The sequence below is a fragment of the Ruditapes philippinarum genome, unplaced genomic scaffold (assembly GCF_026571515.1).
Source record: "Ruditapes philippinarum isolate M1 unplaced genomic scaffold, ASM2657151v2 ctg6014_1_1_1_1, whole genome shotgun sequence".
NCBI classification, from domain to species: domain Eukaryota; kingdom Metazoa; phylum Mollusca; class Bivalvia; order Venerida; family Veneridae; genus Ruditapes; species Ruditapes philippinarum.
The window spans coordinates 33,858-54,531 of NW_026865591.1; the positions used below are offsets into that span (position 1 = coordinate 33,858).

The 20,674-nt window shown below is 32.4% G+C and overlaps 3 protein-coding genes across 3 annotated transcripts; 1 reads left to right on the plus strand and 2 right to left on the minus strand.

Annotated features, from left to right (window-relative positions):
- Positions 1–3,770: 3,770 nt before the first annotated feature.
- On the minus strand, positions 3,771–7,597 carry LOC132729646 (uncharacterized). Its single transcript, XM_060715449.1, has 3 exons — positions 7,443–7,597; positions 6,277–6,414; positions 3,771–3,974 (listed from the first exon to the last, which is right to left on the minus strand). The coding sequence occupies exons 1-3, from the start codon at positions 7,477–7,479 to the stop codon at positions 3,835–3,837; spliced, it is 315 nt and encodes a 104-aa protein (XP_060571432.1). The 5' UTR covers positions 7,480–7,597; the 3' UTR covers positions 3,771–3,834.
- Positions 7,598–8,969: 1,372 nt separating this feature from the next.
- Positions 8,970–10,834, plus strand: LOC132729647 (integrin beta-5-like). The gene is made up of 3 exons (XM_060715451.1): positions 8,970–9,127; positions 9,885–10,010; positions 10,603–10,834. The coding sequence occupies exons 1-3, from the start codon at positions 9,046–9,048 to the stop codon at positions 10,725–10,727; spliced, it is 333 nt and encodes a 110-aa protein (XP_060571434.1). The 5' UTR covers positions 8,970–9,045; the 3' UTR covers positions 10,728–10,834.
- Positions 10,835–16,433: 5,599 nt separating this feature from the next.
- On the minus strand, positions 16,434–20,463 carry LOC132729643 (orexin receptor type 2-like). The gene is made up of 2 exons (XM_060715446.1): positions 20,421–20,463; positions 16,434–17,740 (listed from the first exon to the last, which is right to left on the minus strand). Exon 2 carries the CDS (start codon positions 17,724–17,726, stop codon positions 16,434–16,436), a length of 1,293 nt encoding a protein of 430 aa, XP_060571429.1. The 5' UTR covers positions 17,727–17,740; positions 20,421–20,463.
- Between the last annotated feature and the right edge of the window lie 211 nt (positions 20,464–20,674).

Genomic DNA, 20,674 nt, shown 5'->3' on the forward strand with positions numbered 1-20,674 from the left:
AACATTTTCAATTTTGCCGTTTTGGGCTTTCTTTAGGGATTATTATTTTCTCTATTTTACAGTCTCATGCGTTTTTGGTGTTTTTTTTGGGGGGGTGGGTGGATAAGTTTTTTTTCTGTTTTCTTTACATTGCTTGCTTGCCGAACCTAGTATTTATAATCATTATCTGTTTGATACGGTCCTGTATACATGTATAAAATATGATAAACAAGATCAACAAGGAAAGGCGGCGTTCAATGAACGCAACCCCCACACGACTTGGGAACAAGAACTATTGGCAAGGAGCTCAGGAGGGTCCTAAACAAAAAAAGGCAGGGCGCAAGGGGGAGCACGGTCAGGTATATTACTAAAATGATACATATCGAAATATGTCAATTTAATGAATTTAGTGATCATGCACCACTTTCGTTTACTGTTAAATACTTAGATACTAAATTTAATCCAAGAAATTTAAAAAGTGAGAGTACATATTTTAAATGGTGTGATGCTGACAAAGATAATTTTAGAAGGGGTTTATTAGGAAGAATGGCTGATTTAAACGATATTTTTGAGAGTTCTTCTTCGAGTGACATTGAAAATATTGTTTTAAAGTTTTCAAAGATCATTCAAGATGTAGCCTAGCCTCTTTTTAAGCGAAAAGGTAGAAAAAAGGGTGGAAACTCTGATTGTTCTTGGTTTGATGAAGAATGCTATGGAAAAACGTAATTATCTAAATGCTTTGTCGATTTTAAATAATTATAAAAACGAAACTAACAGGCATATTCTATGTGACTTGAAAAAAAAGTTTAAAAACATTGTTCGTAAAAAGAAACGACAATATAGACTTAAAAGGGCACAAGAATTGTCTGAATTGAAAACTAGTAAACCAAGAGACTTTTGGAAACATTTCAAAAAACGAAATGTATCACAAAGTTCGGATATACCTATTTTAGATTTCCAAAATTATTTTGCAAATATGTTTGAAGATATAAGGGCTACAACTAATTTTGATGCAAATATTTCAAATGATAATATTGATCCTAATATTAGTAACCCTACTTTTGAAGAGCTTAATATTCCCATATCTTGCGAAGAAGTTAGAGATGCGGTGAAGCGATTAAACCGCAACAAAGCGTCTTGTCCAAGTGATGACTTGTTGAACGAATACTTTATTTTTTCTATTGATATATTAGTAGGCCATACCACTGATCTTTTTAATAGTGTTTTTAATGCAGGCTATTTTCCAAAAATATGGTCTGAAGGCTTTATTATACCTCTTCATAAAAAAAGGTGATCATACTAATGTTAACAATTATCGTGGCATCACATTACTAAGTAACTTTGGGAAAATATTTATAAGTATCTTGACAAATTGAGTGGAAAAATGGTTTGATGAGAATAACATTTTGTCAGACGCTCAATTTGGTTTCAGAAAGGGGTGTAGTACAGTAGATGCAATTTAAGTGTTACATAATTTAATTAACCAGATGTTAACTCAACAAATGCGATTACCTTGTGCTTTTATCGACTTAAAAAAGGCGCTTGACTCTGTGAACCGCAATGCATTATGGTATAAATTGTTTAATATGGGATAAGATTGGAAGTTACTTAGAACTTTTAAATCAATGTATTCAATTGTTAAGTCGTGTGTTTAACATTGCAATACATTTTCAGAGTTTTTCAATTTATCGGTTGGGCTACGACAAGGCCAAAATAATTCGCCCGCCATGTTTGCACTATTTTTAGAAGCCTAGAATTATTTTACAAAACTCCGTCGATTGCGGATTGAATATTTCAAATAATTATGTAATATAGTAATATTGTTATTCGCTGACGATATGGTAATAATTGGTAACTCACAAGAGGATTTACAGCAAAGATTAAACTCTTTATTTGAATACTGTAATCTATGGGGCCTAGAGGTAAATACCGCCAAAACTAAAATAGTTGTTTTTCGGAATAGAGGAACAGTACTTCCTCATGAACGTTGGTTTTATAATAATGAAGCTTTGGACATTGTTGACGATTTTAATTATTTAGGTGTAGTATTTAATTACACTGGGTCCTTTGTACTTCACAATCAATATCTTATAGGTAAAGCTTTGAAAGCAATGAATGTTTTAATATGTAATATTAACAAGTATAAAATATCCCCTTCTGTTTCCTTACAATTATTTGATGCTTTTGTCGGCTCTATCATAAATTATGCTTGTCCAGTCTGGGGATTTACAAAATCTAAAGATATAGAGAGATTACACTTGAAATTTTGCAAGTTAATTCTTGGTGTGAGAATAAGCTCTTGTAATGCAGCAATTTATGGTGAGCTAGGAAGATACCCACTGTATGTTAATAGATATGTTCACATAATAAAATATTGGTTTAAAGTGATACATTCAAGCAATATCATTGTTAAATATGTGTATATAATTATATTGAATCAGTGTAAAAAAGGAGTAAAAAACTGGGCATATAAAGTAAAAGGAATTTTAGATGAATTTGGTTTTTCTGAGGTGTGGAATTGTCCTGAACTTTATAATCCAAAAGAATTTGTTAATATTTTTAAACAAAGAGTCATTGATGTTTTTAAACAAAAATGGTTTTGAGATATTGTTAATGATAACGTTTTAAATACATTGTATAGACATATCAAGGATAATTTTTCTATGGAATGCTATTTAGACAAAATTAAGTGTATGAAATCAAGACAACAATTAACCCGTCTCAGAATATCTGCGCATAATTTAAGAATAGAATCTGGTAGATATGGTAGAAACAGACTTGAAAGACATGAGCGCATATGTCAACTTTGTAATACACAAGATTTTGAAGACGAATTTCATTTTATACTTGTTTGTAATTTGTACCAGCAAATACGCACTAAATTCTTAATAGATATTATTATAAAAAAACCTAGCATGTTTAAATTCATAGAATTACTTCAGTCATGTGAAAAGTCTATATTATTAAATTTATGTAAATTTATTTATTTTGCAAATAGTAAAAGAAAAGATATGTTGATAAGTTTAGGTTATACATAAATGTAATGTTAAAATGTTGTTATTATTTTCATAGATATTGTAAACGTTTAGATTTCGCAAGTAATGTTTATATTAAAATGAGATTATTCTGATATTAAAAATGAGATTATACTGATATACATTTATTTTATACAAAATCAATTTTTTCCGCAGCAATATATGTTTATTCTCCAATATACTGTAAATCTTTGAATTATATCATGTGTTTATCTATTTATAATATTTGATATGTGTAATGTAACAAGATACTGTAGTGTATACGTTACGAAATAAAATTTCTGTTCTGTTCTGTTCATATGAAGAAATAATAGTAACCGACAAGGAAATCAAAGAAAACAAATAAATGAATGATTAAAAGGCCCACTAAGTAAACTGGCACAGGAGAATAAGCAAGAAATTCGGGGGAAGGGGGGGGGGGGTCGAAATAAAGAAATAAAACTAGGGGCAAAAGGGAAGATACTTACCATAGTCGAGAAAACAACAAGGGACACAAAAAAGTGTTACCAAAACAGTATGAAACAACAAGACATACACCTTATACACGTATAAGTCTCTTAGTCTGTTCATTTGAAAATTATAATATTCTCAATGACTTTTTTTAATATCCTCTGTCATTTCTAGATTTAAATTTTGCAAAGTTTTCACAAGCAAACTATAAAAGACCAAATACTTATATAATCAATATAAAGGCCCAAGCATGAGTAAAACTTGCCGAAAATTAAAATAAAAAAGAGCATGTAAAGAAAACTACAATTTATGACTGTATATTAAGTTTATTATTAAGTGTCAAACATTTTATTTATAGTAACTGAAATGTTTATTTGCCACCTGGCCCGCCGCCGCCGCCGCCGTTATGTCCCGTACAATGACAGTGACCGTTAACGCAGCCCCAGTGACCATGGTTACAATGATGACCACCATTGTGACAGTCACCAGCGTCCTGGCACATATGTCCTCCTGAAATATAAGTAACATGTTTCTTTTTCAACAAGCCTTTATTTCTGACATTTCTTTGAGATAGTGAGAGGATGTTAAGTCTAAAAATAAGAGACCAATGGGAGGAAACTACGTCATCGAGCACCTGCAAAATGCTCCCAATCGGTGGTTTTTTTTTAAAAAACGACATTCCGTCGACTCGTAGTTATGCATGTTTATTTTTTTTTAAATCGTTAAATCAAAATGATGTAGCGCACCAAATATTGACTTAAATACTTGATATAATTTTAAAGAAAAATGTTTAAAGTTTTACTGCCTGGGATAATCCTGGAAACAAGAAAACGTTGTTTTCCTTATTGCTCCCACTCGGACTCTCACAAAAAAAATGGTCGAGATACGAAATACAAGTATACGAAAAAAAGTAAACCTTAATTTATAAAGAGTTGACTTATGCGTGCTGTTTCTTCCCCTAGTTCGTTTCATGCAAAATTTTGCAGACATGTTTACTCTTAGACAACAATCAATATATCGATGCGACCAGTGCAGACCAAGCTTATCCGAAATATCTGTCCCGTCTGCTCATGTTCTACACTGTTCGCTATTCAGCAAGTATATACTTTGAAAAATTTACTATAATAATAAATGTTTTTTGTCCAGACTGAAATATGGACAATTATACATAAAATATTTAGCAGGGTTTAGTTTGTTTATTTTGATTTTCACATCACGTGCAGTATCTCCGTCGCGTTGTTCGGCAAAATATGCTAAATTTAACCTTATTTTGGTGTAAAATACTGCAAAATCAGTCATTCATTCCATATAACATGCAAATCATTATTTGAATTGTGGATATTTCTACTTTTCTGAAAATCCTAGTACACACTCTGTATATTATTCTCAAAGTTGATTTTCGTAATATTATTTTTTTTGGCTAAACTAGAGGCTACATCTTTAAAGTAAAAATGAACGTCTACTCCATGTTTAAAATGGTCGTCATTTAGTAAGTGGATGGATACATGCCGCTATATGTCACATTGATGTTCTCGAAATATGCTGCTATATGTCAAATTGATATTCTAGAAACATGTCACAATATGTCACATTGATGTTCTAGAAACATGTCCCTGTATGTCACATTGATGTTCTAGAAATATGTCGCTATATATATCACATTGAGGTTCTAGAAACATGTCGCTTAATCACATTGATGTTCTAGAAACATGTCGCTATATGTCACATTGATGTTCTAGAAATATGTCACTATATGTCACATTGATGTTCTAGAAACATGTCGCTATATGTCACATTGATGTTCTAGAAACATGTCGCTTAATCACATTGATGTTCTAGAAACATGCCGCTATATGTCACATTGATGTTCTCGAGACATGTCGCTACATGTCACATTGATGTTCTAGAAACATGTCGCTATATATCACATTGATGTTTTAGAAACATGTCGCTTAATCACATTGATGTTCTAGAAACATGTCGCTATATATGTCACATTGATGTTCTAGAAACATGTCGCTTAATCACATTGGATGTTCTAGAAACATGTCGCTATATATCACATTGATGTTCTAGAAACATGTCACTATATATCACATTGATGTTCTAGAGACATGTCGCTATATGTCGTATTGATGTTCTAGAAACTTGCCACTATATGTCACACTGATATTCCAGAGACATGTCGCAATATGTCACATTGATGTTCTAGAAACATGTCGCTTAATCACATTGGTGTTCTAGAAACATGTCGCTATATGTCACATTTATGTTCCAGAGACATGTTACTATATGTCACATTGATGTTCTAGAGACATGTCGCTATATGTCACATTGATGTTCTAGAGACATGCCGCTATATGTCACATTGATAGTCTCGAAACATGCCGCTATATGTCACATTGATATTCTAGAAACATGTCGCTATAAATCACATTGATGTTCAGAAATGTGTCGCTATATGTCAAATTGATATTTTAGAAACATGACGCTATATGTCACATTGATGTTCTAGAAACATGCTACTATATGTCACATTGATGTTCTAGAAACATGTCGCTATATGTCACATTGATGTTCTAGAGACATGTCGCTATATGTCACATTGATGTTCTAGAGACATGTCGCTATATGTCACATTCATGTTCTAGAGACGTGCCGCTGTATGCCATATGGATGATAAGTTGTGACAATGTAAAACAAAAGTTTTTAGTATAATAAAACTAGTATGTCTTGGATGTTTTGTTGAATCTGTGATTTATGTTGTTATATTGATGAGACAATAAACTACAATAAGAGTTAATAATCTTACCGGCGTTACCAGCACATACACAATGGTTGCCATCCGTAGATCCTATATCCATACATGTCAATGTCAATCCATCACTGCAAGTTGTTATACTTGTGTCACATGGGTTCGAGTCTGAACACAAGTTGGCATATGCACAACCTATTCAAAACACACTTTAAGATTTAGTGCCGAATGAGAAAAAATGTACTGTGAAGTAGTATAAGTTTTCATGTGTCAAACCAGTCAAATTAGCTCCAATTGTTTTATACTTTATTTTAATCAGACATGCTCCAATTGTTTTATACTTTATTTTAATGAGACATAATTGTTTACAAAGTTGTATGGTTTTTATGCTCGATACTATATAAAACATCATAGCGTTCCAGAATACTTATGTCGCACATTAATGGAAAATTGCCCTTGAGTTGAAAAAATAAAAAATAATAAAAACAAAAACAAAATATAAAAGGGAAAACAAAAACTGTTAAGACCTTTTTCAAGATTTCTTCGGGTATGTCATTATATACACGACCTTATTGATAGAAATCCTGCTCGTTAATGATTTATTCACAAGGGAATGCTGCCCGTGAATAAACAGATGCTGCAGAAAAATGACTGTATCTTAACTTTTAGTCGCATTTAGTGTATATATAAGTGTGTATCCATGTTTGCTGGCAAAATAAAACACAGGCTGAAAATGTTTACTTACATAATTTTTCAACCATTCAAGAGCATAATTGAAAGAAAATTATTTATTTATTTATTTATTTGATTAATTATCAACGACACACACAAACAATGTCCTCTTTTAAACGTTTATAAACATGTTATGTTAAACAACATTCAACAGACAACGTTAAATTCAATCGGTTAGAGCGCAAGACCTGTAATCAGGACATGATGGGTTCGATTCCCGGGCTGGCCAAATAAAATTACTTATAAGTGTCAGATGAGACTTTAAATCGAGGTCCCGTGGATGGGTGCCTTAACATTTGGCACACTAAAGAATCAGGGGAAGCTTCTGGAAATGGGGCATCTTTCATTATATGTATCTTGCACTATCCTCCAAAATATAAAATGACTGATACTCTTCTGGAGGACTCGCCCATATGGGCAACCGGTGAAGAGAAAATGTAAACTCAAATACAATACACACACAGAGACAACGTATTAAAAGTTGTACTTACCAATTACAAAGGCAAGAAAACACACTGCGACTTTCATTTTCACTTTGTCGAAATTTATGTTGAAATGTCTAAAGAGATAAAGCGCCGACTTTTATAATAGGGACAACAATATATACATGCCATCTGGAAACCAAGGTCATGTATATTTTATCGTAAATAGGCGAGTAGGGTAACTCCTTTTAGAAATCGTGATATGTGAGATAAGATAATTTCACAATTTCGTGTTTGACTTTTAAAGTAAAACAAAAACAACATGTTTAAAGCAGAGCGTTTTGTCCTATATAACAAGGAACAAGTAAGTTCGGTGCTTTTTGTTGTTTTATAAATGCTATGAAATTCATCTATTCATAACGTTAAATCAAATTTAGGGGATGTACTCCTCGCTTTTGAAAAAGAGCGCGTTTGTCAATATCTTAGCTTCCTAAATAAAAGAATTTTGACAAAAACACTTGCGAAAAGAATCTTGTTTGTGCCATTTTCCTGACAAGAAGATTTACTGATTTTATCTTTTCTAGAAAACCTATTTCATATAATTGTTTTTAGCCATTTTGGTAAGTTGTTAATGTTTTTCACTATGCCGGTAGCACTGTGATTTGACCCTGAAAGGACTGCTACTTACCCTGCATTGCTGTCACCTAAACATATATTATAATTGTTATATATAAACATGTACACCATTGTTGCGGGAAGGATCTTTTTTGCTAACAATATATAAATATATATATAATGTAATACACATGTGACTAATTATTTTCAGATATGAACTTCCCGTTAAAAATAGTATCATATAACTAGGGCTATTATACTCTCCTACTTTGTGCTCCCTTTATCGGCGGCGAATAATGCTTGCATATTGACCCCAGACGACTGATTAAATCCTGATCCTTTGAAAATGAAACAATAACATCACTAATGTCTTCTTATCTGAGTTTACACTTAATATCTATAGTGCTATATATTAGTTTAGCTAACGCTTTGTTGAACTGGAGCACGTATATGACAGTTTATTTCCAATTTATTGACCCTGAATACAATATTGCAAAATTATTATTTGATATGCAAAGATGAAAGCACAACAACCCAGACAATAAACAACAACAACAATGGCATCACAACTATAGATAATTATCTGCAGAATCGTACATTTGTTGGCATATTTATAAATTAATATTCTGCTACGATAAGTTGAAGAAAGACAGAATTCCTAAAAGAACTTCACAATTAATAAAAGAACGCCATAGGTTCTACTAAAGACAAAATAAGAATAATATATGCACGTGTTTCACATGTGGAATACAATACAGGGTCATATTTTGTTTCTCTTTAGATTTTGATCAGATTTTACATCCTAGATATATTTGGTTTGAGGCTGGCTACATGTATCGATAGCCGTATATAACAATCAATGGAATAACCCAATTTTTAAGGATTTCATTGTTTCCAAAAATAAGGACAACAAGGTCAATTAAACGTCACGTTATCGGTTCCGTGCTATTACTTCATGACAATTGTGTCACACTTTTAGACAAATTTAACGTTATGTGAAATAACATATTGTGAACTTGATCGGGGGCATTGATATAAAACAGAGTGTCCCAGGTTAATGTATTTACTTAATACTATTCCTGAAGTGAAGACATCAAAAATGAAAGTGACTCTTGCAATCTTGTTTGTTACACTAATTGGTAAGTTGATCATTACTTTATGTAAATTATATTTAAGTTGTTACACTTATTGGCAAGGTGATCATTACTTTATGTAAATAAGTTAAAGCAGTATGCAGATTCATTCCAAATTTTGAAGAACAAAAATGTAGATGAAATGTCACAATGTCTACAAAAAGAGATTTATTTTTCAAATCCTTTAAACAGATCGGGTTAGTGCGAATGAACGGGTGTATACTAGTTTACAGGAAATCTATGTGTGTCTCACATTTTACTGACAAGTTGATAGAAAAGGGAAGTAAAATTGAATGCTTCCTACGATAATATTAATACCTTCATGTAATTTTATGATTTATGAGGTATGCTCGACATAAGATAAAATGTGTGTCGGTAATTTTTCTATCATTATAATATGGCTAAAACATGCAGAACCCATTACAAATGTGAGGCACACATTTTGACCTGCAAAAATGAATACACCCAGTCATCCCCAATAACCCCCTACTCCAAAACTTCATCATCCGTAAACCACAACCATAAAGAGGGCCGTTTTTTTTGTTGTTGTTTTTTTTTATATATAATTACATGCTATTAATCAGCCATCAGCTCAATTAACGCATTGCATAATCGGAACATTTTGGCTATTATCAATGATATCCGAAGTTTGACGGAAATGGCCGAGAAGATGCGATTGATAGATGACCATAAGAGGTGTAGAATTTTTAATAGCTCAGTTGTTAAATTAGGCTCATCTTTTATGTTATTATTTATTTTGTAGGATACGTGTGTTCTGAACCATGTGGAAATACACAGGAGTGTGAACGTCACCACTTAACACACTGTCACATGCATACACATATTGTTTGCAATAGCGGCCAATGCGAATGCTCAAGTGGTCCTACTGGTAAGTGCATGTAAATATGTATATGTGAACATATATTTTTACACTTTGGTTTCAAGTCACGACGCTCTTTGTGGAGAATTTCTTGCTTTACTTGTGGATGTTAGTATATTCATGGTAATACATCAACTAAAAGTTTTTAGAATACCTGTATTAGTAGCACACAATACAAACGTAGCACACAATACAAACGTATATAAACATTGATCAAATATGCATATACTTTTGGAATAATATGTAAACTTTAAGGGTTGTGCAACATGATCGGCTTCTCTTAAAGCCGTCTTCAGCTTTTATTTTCTGTTAAAAAAACTTTTTTTTTCTCTTCAAACTAAGCATTTCAGTAATTTTATCTTTGAAAACTGTATAATAGCATTGTCAAGCTCAAAACATTGTCTTTAGAGATTTTCATAACGCGTCAGTGGCGTTCGTTTCTAAACATAGAAGTTCAGGAAACGATATCGATGCGTCCACTTAAGTAATTCCAAAATCGAGAAGGACCGGAAAATAAGAGGTACTAAGGGATTTCTTACTCTGTGACTGTATCATACGGTTGTTTAAACTGTGTATTCTCAAGTATATATTTCTGTTGCAGGCATAGCATGCACTCAGTTTTCCGATTGTAGCAGTGTTACCTGCAGAGATAATAACGATAATGCCCACTGCGTGGATGGTCATTGCCAGTGTACTAGAAGACCTGGGGGACAAGGTGGAAATTAAATAAACTTTGATACACCAAAGCATATATCATTAAACTAATACCATAAAATGACATGTTTTTGCTTGTTTCTGTAAAGTCACTAAACAATTAAATGCACACAAACATTTCTGTATTTTGATCGTTTTGATCAATTTGTTCCCGTGAAATTATGATATAATTCTGCTTTCAAAAGGTCTTTTTTTTTCTTTATTCTTATACGGGTGCCAATTATGTTAATTATTGCAGACAAAAGTGTAGTTAGTAGAGCCACCGTCTATACACTAAACTAACTAACATGAAATAATACAACTATGTAATTTAGTTTGAATCTAAGTTTACAACATGACTAACTCAGCCCCACCTCTAAATAAATTACACACAACTGGCAAAAATACTATACAAATGAAAAATCATCCGTTTTAAAGACGTATTTAACAAAACTATCATCATCAATATAGTTAATTTGAACATATCGGCTATTATTCATTAAAATCTCGGATTTAAAACGGATTATACGTACATGTAGTTCCAACACATGGTTTAAGATATAAACAAAAACACGTGTAATCATTCATAATTTATATGTATATAATGTGTATAAAATTTCGTAAAACCCCTAACATTCAAAAAACAAATGTTTGACCACCATTTGTCTGATTTCGTTGCGGATTCGATTTTGGACAAATAAGTCTCGAAGCCCTAGTCCAAGAATTACATCCGTGAGGTCTCCGCATGGCATGGTCGTTTTTATGACCGGCGATTTGTTTTTGTATATAAAGTGTAAAAAAAAATCGTTAAAATAAACCCACAATATTCTAAGTCTAACTGGTTAAACAAAATTTGTTAATTTTGTCCTATGAAACCACCAAGGCTAGGGCTACGATATTTGGCATGGAATATTGTCTAGTGCATCGGTACCTTATTATATAGCCCTAGGTTCCACTTTGGGGTTTCCTTATGCGTATATAGAAAAAGAAAAGAAAAATATTCTCTGTCAATCTAAAATGCTAGATTCCCTTTTTTCATGGATCAAAGCATTTCTAACAAATAGAACTCAGTGTGTTGTTGTTAATAATTATAAATCTGACTGTTGTAACAAGTGGTTTTCCACACGGAAGTTATTTTTGGACCAATATTGTTTCTTATATCCGTATTAAGTCCGCGGTCATTGGAGAGATTTAGGGTTTTGCGAATCAAATTGATGTTAATGAGTAAATTCACTCTCTGAAGTTGTGGTTCCCGCGGGGTTTTTCGTGAATAAGGTATTGATTTTCATAGTCTTTTAGTGTAAGAAAAAGTCCCTAATTTTACCTAAAAATTGAGGCATTAAAGAGGAATGAAATGGTTGACACATAAAAATGATCTTGTTATATAGGGGTAGCCTACCAATTTCTTCGCAAAACGACTTCAAATGGGATATCAACTCAAACAGTCTACAGTGCTTCCATGCAATAGTTGTAAACAAGTTGTTCACGGCAGTTTTCAAGTGAAGATAGCACTAATAACACTATTTGAGAGGATAATGCTCCATTTTATACAAACAAGCCATGCAGATGGAGGTTTACATGATGTACTTTATAGCTAGGGAGCTCTATACGTTTGGCCTACCATACTATATAGACTTGTATAGGACTTGTTACTTATTCCAATACTCAATTAAACTTCATATTCGAAGACACCTTGATGAGTTCTACCTACCACTTACATTGTCAGGTCAAAAGGTCAAGGTTACTTGGACTTGATATTTCAAAAACTCAACGGGTCATAAAGGGAAAGTGCGTATACATAATGACTTGATTCGTTCTGTGTGGATACGTGCTTAAGTGACCACTTTTTTTATATTTGTTGATGTGAGTAAATGATTTTATACGTTAGGAATATCTGGTCTAAGAATATTAATGATGGTTTAAAGTGAGAGAAAATTGCTAGGGTGTCCAATTTTAAGCAATATTACCAGAAATGCCAGTATAAGATTACAATAGTTTTTTTTCTTATATTAGTTGTAATATGAATATGAATGTGGAATGAAAAGAGAGAGAAAAAAACAAAAACGGACGTTGCGTCATTTGTCATTTGTTATTTTATAAGCGTCAATTTTTTCCGAAGAAAGCTTGTGAAAAGCGTTTGTTTTTATTGAACTGATTATATATGAATGAAAAGAGAGGAAACTCTACAGGTTATATTGTTGGAATTTCTTGCAAAGTTACTTCCCTTATTACGTTAGTCTATTGTTATTCAGAATAGTAGTAAGATTATGTATTATGTTGTAATGACTTGTATGGATGAGTATATATTCAAAACATCAGCTTCGGTAAATCATTCAATGAATATTATACATGAAGTAACTCATAACCAATCATCAATATATATACATGTATATGACATGACTAAAAAGTTCCTACACATCCCTCATTCCTTTCACTTTAATATGTTTCGCTATTAAAAGGAAATTTGCGGGTTGTGTAGCCGCTTAATGTACATGTATTCAAAGTCAAAAATCTATGTGCGTTTGCAAAATTCGTAGACAACAGGAAAATGCGTTAAACCATTTCATGGATTTCAAATTTGTGTGTCTCGACGTTATTGCCACTGTCTACTTTCTCACTATTTCAATTGTTTTGCTTCCAACAAGTTTACGCGCATAATTTAACGTTAATCACAACTTATGACAGGAGCTCATATATGTGTCAGGACGCTGGTGACTGTCACAATGGTGGCCATCATTGTAACCATGGTCACTGCAGGGAGTGCGCTAACGGTCACTGTCATATACAGGACACAACGGCGGCGGCGGTAGATGGCAAACGCAAATAAACATTTCACTTAGTACTATAAATTGAATGCTTGATACTTCAAATAAACTATATATATAAAAAAGGTATACTGTGGTTTTCTTGACATGATCTATTCTATTTTCTGTTTTCACAAGTTTTTTTATCATGGTGGGCCTCTTGTATGTATTGATTTTATTAGTATATTGTCTCTATTGTTTTGCTTGTGAAACCTTTGCTAGAAATGAACAACACATGCTAGGCTAAAAGTGTCGCTTAAAGCTATAATAATAAATTTGTTATACGTTTCAAGGATTAAGTATAATAAATCGTACTAAATGTAGCACGTGGTAAATAGGTACACCAGTGTGACGCCCTTGATTTTGTGTATAAGATTGTACTAACTGGGTACACATACCGGCAACCTCGCTGACGACCTTCCTTTGCGCTACAATCTGTGGACATGGAAATAGGTACACAGTGTGGCGCATTGGTTCTTGTGTAAAATTGTGGCACGTGGTAACAATGTATCACTTGGTAAAATATGCTCTGAAGTGAGAGGATAACCGTGACAACACGTAAGACGCAATTATATACTCTTTTTTGCAAAACTTACCGGATATGCAAAAGGATTTAAAAACATGGCAATTTTTTACAGACATTTCTGAAAATATAATATCAAGTTAGAAAGAGTCACAGAAACCCTTTCAAACCAGTACTTTAGACCCGTGAAATGTACTAGAAGTCGAGAATGACATAATGTCGATTGACACCTAGATTCCTGTCTAATGTTTAATTGAATTTTGAATATCGATCTCATGGCTGGCTAGAAATTCAAAGAAAGCTCGAAATTGATTACTTTTAATTAGGAAACAACCATACAACATGGTCAAAGTTAAAGTAAGCAGGAAATAGAATTGCGGATTTCATTGTCAATTTTTCCGGAGCTGATATAAATTGTAGTAGTAAAGGAGCAGGATCGTTCTTACGATCTTGGGCTTTGTAGTCCCGTAACAATAGTAGCACATTTGTAGTCAGGTTACCATAGTTAAACTGACGTCGTTATCAAACATTATTCTTACAGTAATCGGTGATGGTATGCAATTAAACGTTACACCATCATAACATTACATGTTGCACAATAAATGATTGATTTCAGTCTCAAGAGGAAGTAATGGTATTGAGTATTAAACACAAAATGATGATTAAAAAGGTCTTTTACATTAAACGCATTCAGTAATTTTCCAGCATAATGATAAGTTTTGGTAATCAATTAATGTAGTACAAACTCGAATCAATTGCATTTACAATCAGTGGCTTTTATTAGAGGATATTAATTAAAACATAAAATAGTAATACGAGAACTTAATAAAGTGGTCTCCTAACATTATAAAAACAATTGCAAACATTACAGGTACAGTTTTATGGATCGTGATAGTCGAGAATGAGAGGTTATAATTTTAAAATCTTTGCTGGTGCCAATCCCTACTCCCCCACACCGCCCCATCCACCCCACAAACCTTCGCATATTACGCGGATTTTGGCCAGATTCTCGACCACAGTCTTTATACACTACACACTTTACGAATACATTAACGAAAATCTACTTGAGAAACTCACCTGCACACAAATACACATGCAATATTCTCATGTCTTCGGTATTTTCTATTGTAAAAAATATTTTTTCGCCTCGCAATCGCAAATCATTTCCCGATCTTTCACTGGTATCTTTACGGACTTACTTTCTCTTCCTAAATTTCAGCCGATACATTCAGCAATTAGGCGCAATTTTCTAACAATAAGGTCATGTAAATAAAAAGTATGTAAAAACACAGATATTTGAAGTTTTTCTATAAATACTGAATTAAATTTTTCACTGCCACACTTGAAATGTTCATTTTCATATCACTCGGTGAAAATAAATTCCGTATTCTTAGAAACGCATATCAATAAATATAATTGTGAGAGTGTTATTCAAGACATGTAATGTAAACAATCCTTATAAAATTTTAAATATTACAACATGGTGGTCTTATATATCACCTTGCATTCAATGAATCAAATCTTAATTTAAATATATACTGAAGCTAATTTTGGTTACACTAAACTCCTTTCTGAATTCAGCAATTCTAAAAATGTAAACATGCTAGGGTTTCTTGCAAATAGTTGTATATATACTGTTTCCTAAAAAAAACATACAAACAGTAAACCAACACAAAGTGGTATTCATCTTCCATGTCATTATTGTTGCAAATAAAACATTTTCAATCACAACTGCTCACATTATAACAGAATCCTTGTTCATGTAAAATATGAATATGTTTTATTTCAATGCTTTTCACTAAATAACATGTTACAAAAGATAAGTCTTCATTTGGAGGATGAGAAAACAACGTTAAATTGGCTGCATATACAAAATAACTATACACAGAAAAGAACGATTTCATACAAAAGTTCATTTTGATAACACATAAAGTAAATTTGTATTAAGTGAAAAGTTCAGTTTTACGGGTTAAAAAAGAAGTGCCGCTTACGTTATATCTTAGAATGGTTGCGTTTAGTCTAAGCATATTACAAAACCTTCCCTAAACATGATAAATGGTTGTGTCCAATAAGAAGGATGGACAAGTCCACTTTAGCAATTTAGCAGGGTAAGGGTTAAAGGAACTCCACTGAGGTCTAAATGCCTAAAACATAAAATTTTAATTTCATACTAAGATCAACTGGGGGCGCTTAAAAAAAGAAAGATATGCAAAAGATAATGAAGAACTGTAATCCGAAATAAATTGAAAATCGTATATTTGTGCTAGTCTTAGACCGATTTGAGTGAAAAGCGTTGAAGTATAGACCTACATCGAATGGAACTTTAATTCCGAAAAGACATTTCCTGTCCCGACATGTTTAAAAACTTTAATCACATACTTCAGCATTTTTTTACATATAACAATTCCCGGCTTATAAATTGTATTCTGTTATTTTCGTAGAACGACTATAGGATGAATACTTATTTTTACATCTACTTTCGTTTTTAATAGCTTGTTTCCCACAACAAAATATTTTACTAAGAAGTATTGCAGTTTCTTTCCTAAATCGGAAATCCCAGAAACTGTATATGATAGGGTTGACTGCATTGTTTATTAGATATATACGCAACAATAAATCAAATATGATAGCTTTAGATTCCGTCAACGTGTCCCAAAATGTTTCGTCTAAATTATCCCTTACAGAAATAATCATAAAAGGGAGGTAAGAGATGATAAACACAAAAGTTATCGTCATCATCATCAGAGTTATCTTTCTTGTATTACTTTCCTTGTCTTTCCGTTTATTTCTTCCGGCATGTCTAATCAAGGTTTCCCTTCTTGCAATGTTTTCCTTTGTAGATAAGGATTTTTTATCTGAAGGAAGTTGTATTCCTTTCTCCTCTTCACTAGACACATTTTTACTTTCAAGGTCTATTTGTTTCGTCTCTTCCATTTCTATGTCCTCGTCACCGGTAGATGAATCACCATAGCAACATAAACACACTTTTCGCCTATTTTGCAAGATTATTTCCCCATTCGAGTCGTTTTTATAAATTTTACGGCAAATTAATGTGTATATTATTATCAAAATTACAACAGAAAAAAGAAAAACAATCATGTTAAAGACAAGGTATCCGAAAACAAGACTCGAATATTGGTAGTCATCATCAAGAAAACATTCTATCCCTGTATGATTATTCACGCCAGTGTTAACTGAACTATGTCCGTAGATTATTCCGTTTGGAACAGATATTACTATGGCTACAAAAACTGCAATAATGCACGCTTTTCTGTCCCCAAAATCCACAATCTGTCTCTTTAATGGTCGACATACTTTGAGGTACCTATCCAAGCCAACTACCAGAAGAATGAAAATTGAACTAAATGTACACGCACCAATAAAATAACTAAATACTTTACAAAGATATTTATCCGGATAGGTCAGAATCTGTGTTAAATCCAACACGTGATATGGTATGCCAAATATGCACACCGTGAGATCTGCAAACGCCAAACTTAGAATATAAACTCTTGCGCTGGATCTCTTGAATTTACTTTTGTAAATGTATATAACTAATATATTTCCAGCAATTCCTATACACATTATAATCACGAGAATTATAGTAACTGGCAAGTATTTTAATAACTCTGTCGCATTAAGTTGTACAATATTCACGTTCATTGTAGTTTCTGCTGTTATCACCTCGTGCACGTCTTCCATCATGAAACACGGCAAATCTGAAATAATCAGAATGTTTTTTCTCCTACACTAATTTGATTATTGATTGTTAATAGCAATCGATTAGAAATTGCACATTGTCTATGATCTGTTAAATTGTGTGTTCACAATATGGAATGGTGTGTAAATAATCATTTGTTTTACTAGCATTTGATAGATGTTAGCCCTGTACGATTTTCAATTATTACCCTTGTCAAGAGCTACAGTTGCGGCCTGGTCGCACACCCAATTAAGTGACTGATACATGAGGACTTGTAATCCAAAAATTGCTGTCCGCATGGGTTCAACCCCCGTCAGCGGCAAACCATTGTTTCCGCGTGCAAGTAACGTTACACACATCGCTTAGTACTGGTTGGTCCTAGGAACGGTTCCGAGAGTGTTTCAATCAGATTTATAGCTTCCAACACAATCAAATTCAAAAAAAGTCTTATATACTAAAAAAGCCAAAATCAGCATTAAATTGTATAATATGTTATCATCAGAAAATCATACAGCGGAAAATCACACTTTAAATTGCTGATAGTTGAACTACTTATAGTCCTTTTTATTACCTCATATTACAATTCCTTTAAAGTCCCATCTTGCCTAAAATGCTATCATTTTTTTAATTCCCAAAATGTGTCCATTTTTTTTTTTTTTTTTTTACTTTTACAGTTTCAAAAAAATGATATACTCATTTGCCACATAGATGAACTGTCTTTTACATCTTTAAACTATGTTAGCAATTGATATCATCATAGTGAACGTCATTGTGAATGATAGTCAAAATACTACTTTGTTTACATTTTGCTATACGACACAATACTGCACACTCAGCGCAACTTTCTACAGTTGTTTAACATTTAACATGTTTAAATTCATTATTAAAACATTATTTAACACATGTTTGATATTTCTAAAGAATTAAGAAAGAAATATGGAGTTTTGAGGCACGGTGTGCCTTTAAATTTCAAATACTGACTGTTCCAAAACAGAACTTATCCATTACTCAATTACTCAGATTCTGAAGCTTAAAGGTACATTATTCCTCAGAAACAAATATTTTTTTACTTGATCAAACATGATTTTTATGTTAAAATAATGGTTTTACAAAATATGAGACATGACGATTAGAAGTTATACGTAAAAAATTACGAATCAATTATCATTATCCTCTTTATCACTTAATAATTCAAATGACTGAATATAATTCACATGTTATTTACTTATTTGTTAAAATAGAAAAATCAAAGCACAGAAGGCGCTGAATTTGTTTGGGTCTCAGAATGTGTTGTGAGATTATAAACTAATTTGTTTTTGTATAGTGCCACCAATGCTTTCCAGTGTTTTAACTGTGGTAAATTGGCTATAAGACTATTTTCAACACTGATAGTAAATTCAATGTTTATTTGACTTAAAAAAAGGAAAAAAAATGAGTTGCCTCAACTGGGATTTGAACTCGAGACGTCCCGATTCAGAAGCAAGCGTGCAAACCCCTCGGCCACGGTGAAGTTATTGTTAGAAAACCATAGTTATTCTAAATTAGGTTTGTAACTCTTATTCACAGATGTAAATAATCACGGAGCTTACTGTAAGCATGTTTATCTATAAAGAATGAAACAATATTAGAAATCTTCGACCATTCGGGAACTACTTTGCTTGAAAATTAATGCGCCTGTCATGTGGTTTCACAATCTTTACGCATTGATCTCCCCTGAAATTTTTGGCGTTAGTGTACAATTAAAGGGAAGTAACCGCTTCAAAAAAGTGGACTACATTAACAGCATTAGGCTCTGAAATTTCGCTACCATTATTTGTTTGGTCTGACGACCCAAACAAATAAAAATGCAATCCTAGGAGAACGACCAAAAGTGTTGTTCAAAACGGAAATGCGGAAAAAAATCAGGAAAGAAAATGTAAAAGTGACATCTTTTCTGTCTGTAAAGATCCAGAAAGTAACAAAATACAGAACAAAATACATGATGTTACGATAATGAAAAGTCGATGATACAATGACACTATGCAATGTTACTATAGTGAAAAGAATAATTTCCTCGTGAACGGGACATTATAACTTATCGATCAGAAACTATTTTCATTTAAAAATGTATATATAATTTGCATTTTGACATTTCATCTACAGCACATTCACGCTGATTCTTTTAATGTTAAATCTTTTATAGAAGCAGCTGTTTGTTGTTGCTTTTTTTTTCATTTTTCACTTAAATGCATCTCTCATATAAAGACATGAAAAAAAATATATTGTATGAACAGCACTTATCAAATATGTAGGACAAATCTCCTATCTTAAATTTATATAGATATAACCGAGCGCCTGGGACGCTATTTTTTAACCATTAAACTGCTAAATTTGTGTAATGGATGTTTCCATGTTTTCAGACTGTATGGCTGGTCTGGCTCTATACCGTAGAAAAGGGCTAATCACTTCCGGTTTAAAACATTATATACGAGCTATTGATCGAATGGTCATATTATTTTCCTGACATGTTTCTTTCTCCATTTTTTTCCATGAAAATGAGTTATCTTAAATCTGGAGGCAAGAACAAGTTAAATACCATACTCTAATAACGTAAGCCTAAAACAAGATAGTCATTTCATTCAGCATTTAAACAGTTATATCAATCAAAGTCAATATTCAACCATATACGTGATATATTTTATTAAACTTTATATTCGTACCTGTGCGTTAATCCAAAAAATTACCCCGTATGAAACACTATCTAATGTATTCAACTAGAGAAATTTAAAAGTGTCGTAATCTTTATATATGTACATGTATGTTTTAAATTTAAACATGTCTTAAAAGTGTCGTTTATAATGTAATTGATGTACAATAATTTATTTTAAATTACATCTAATTTAAGAGTAATGGGGAAGACAGATTCAAACACATATTGATAATTTCAATGTTAAACACACCACAAATTATCCCC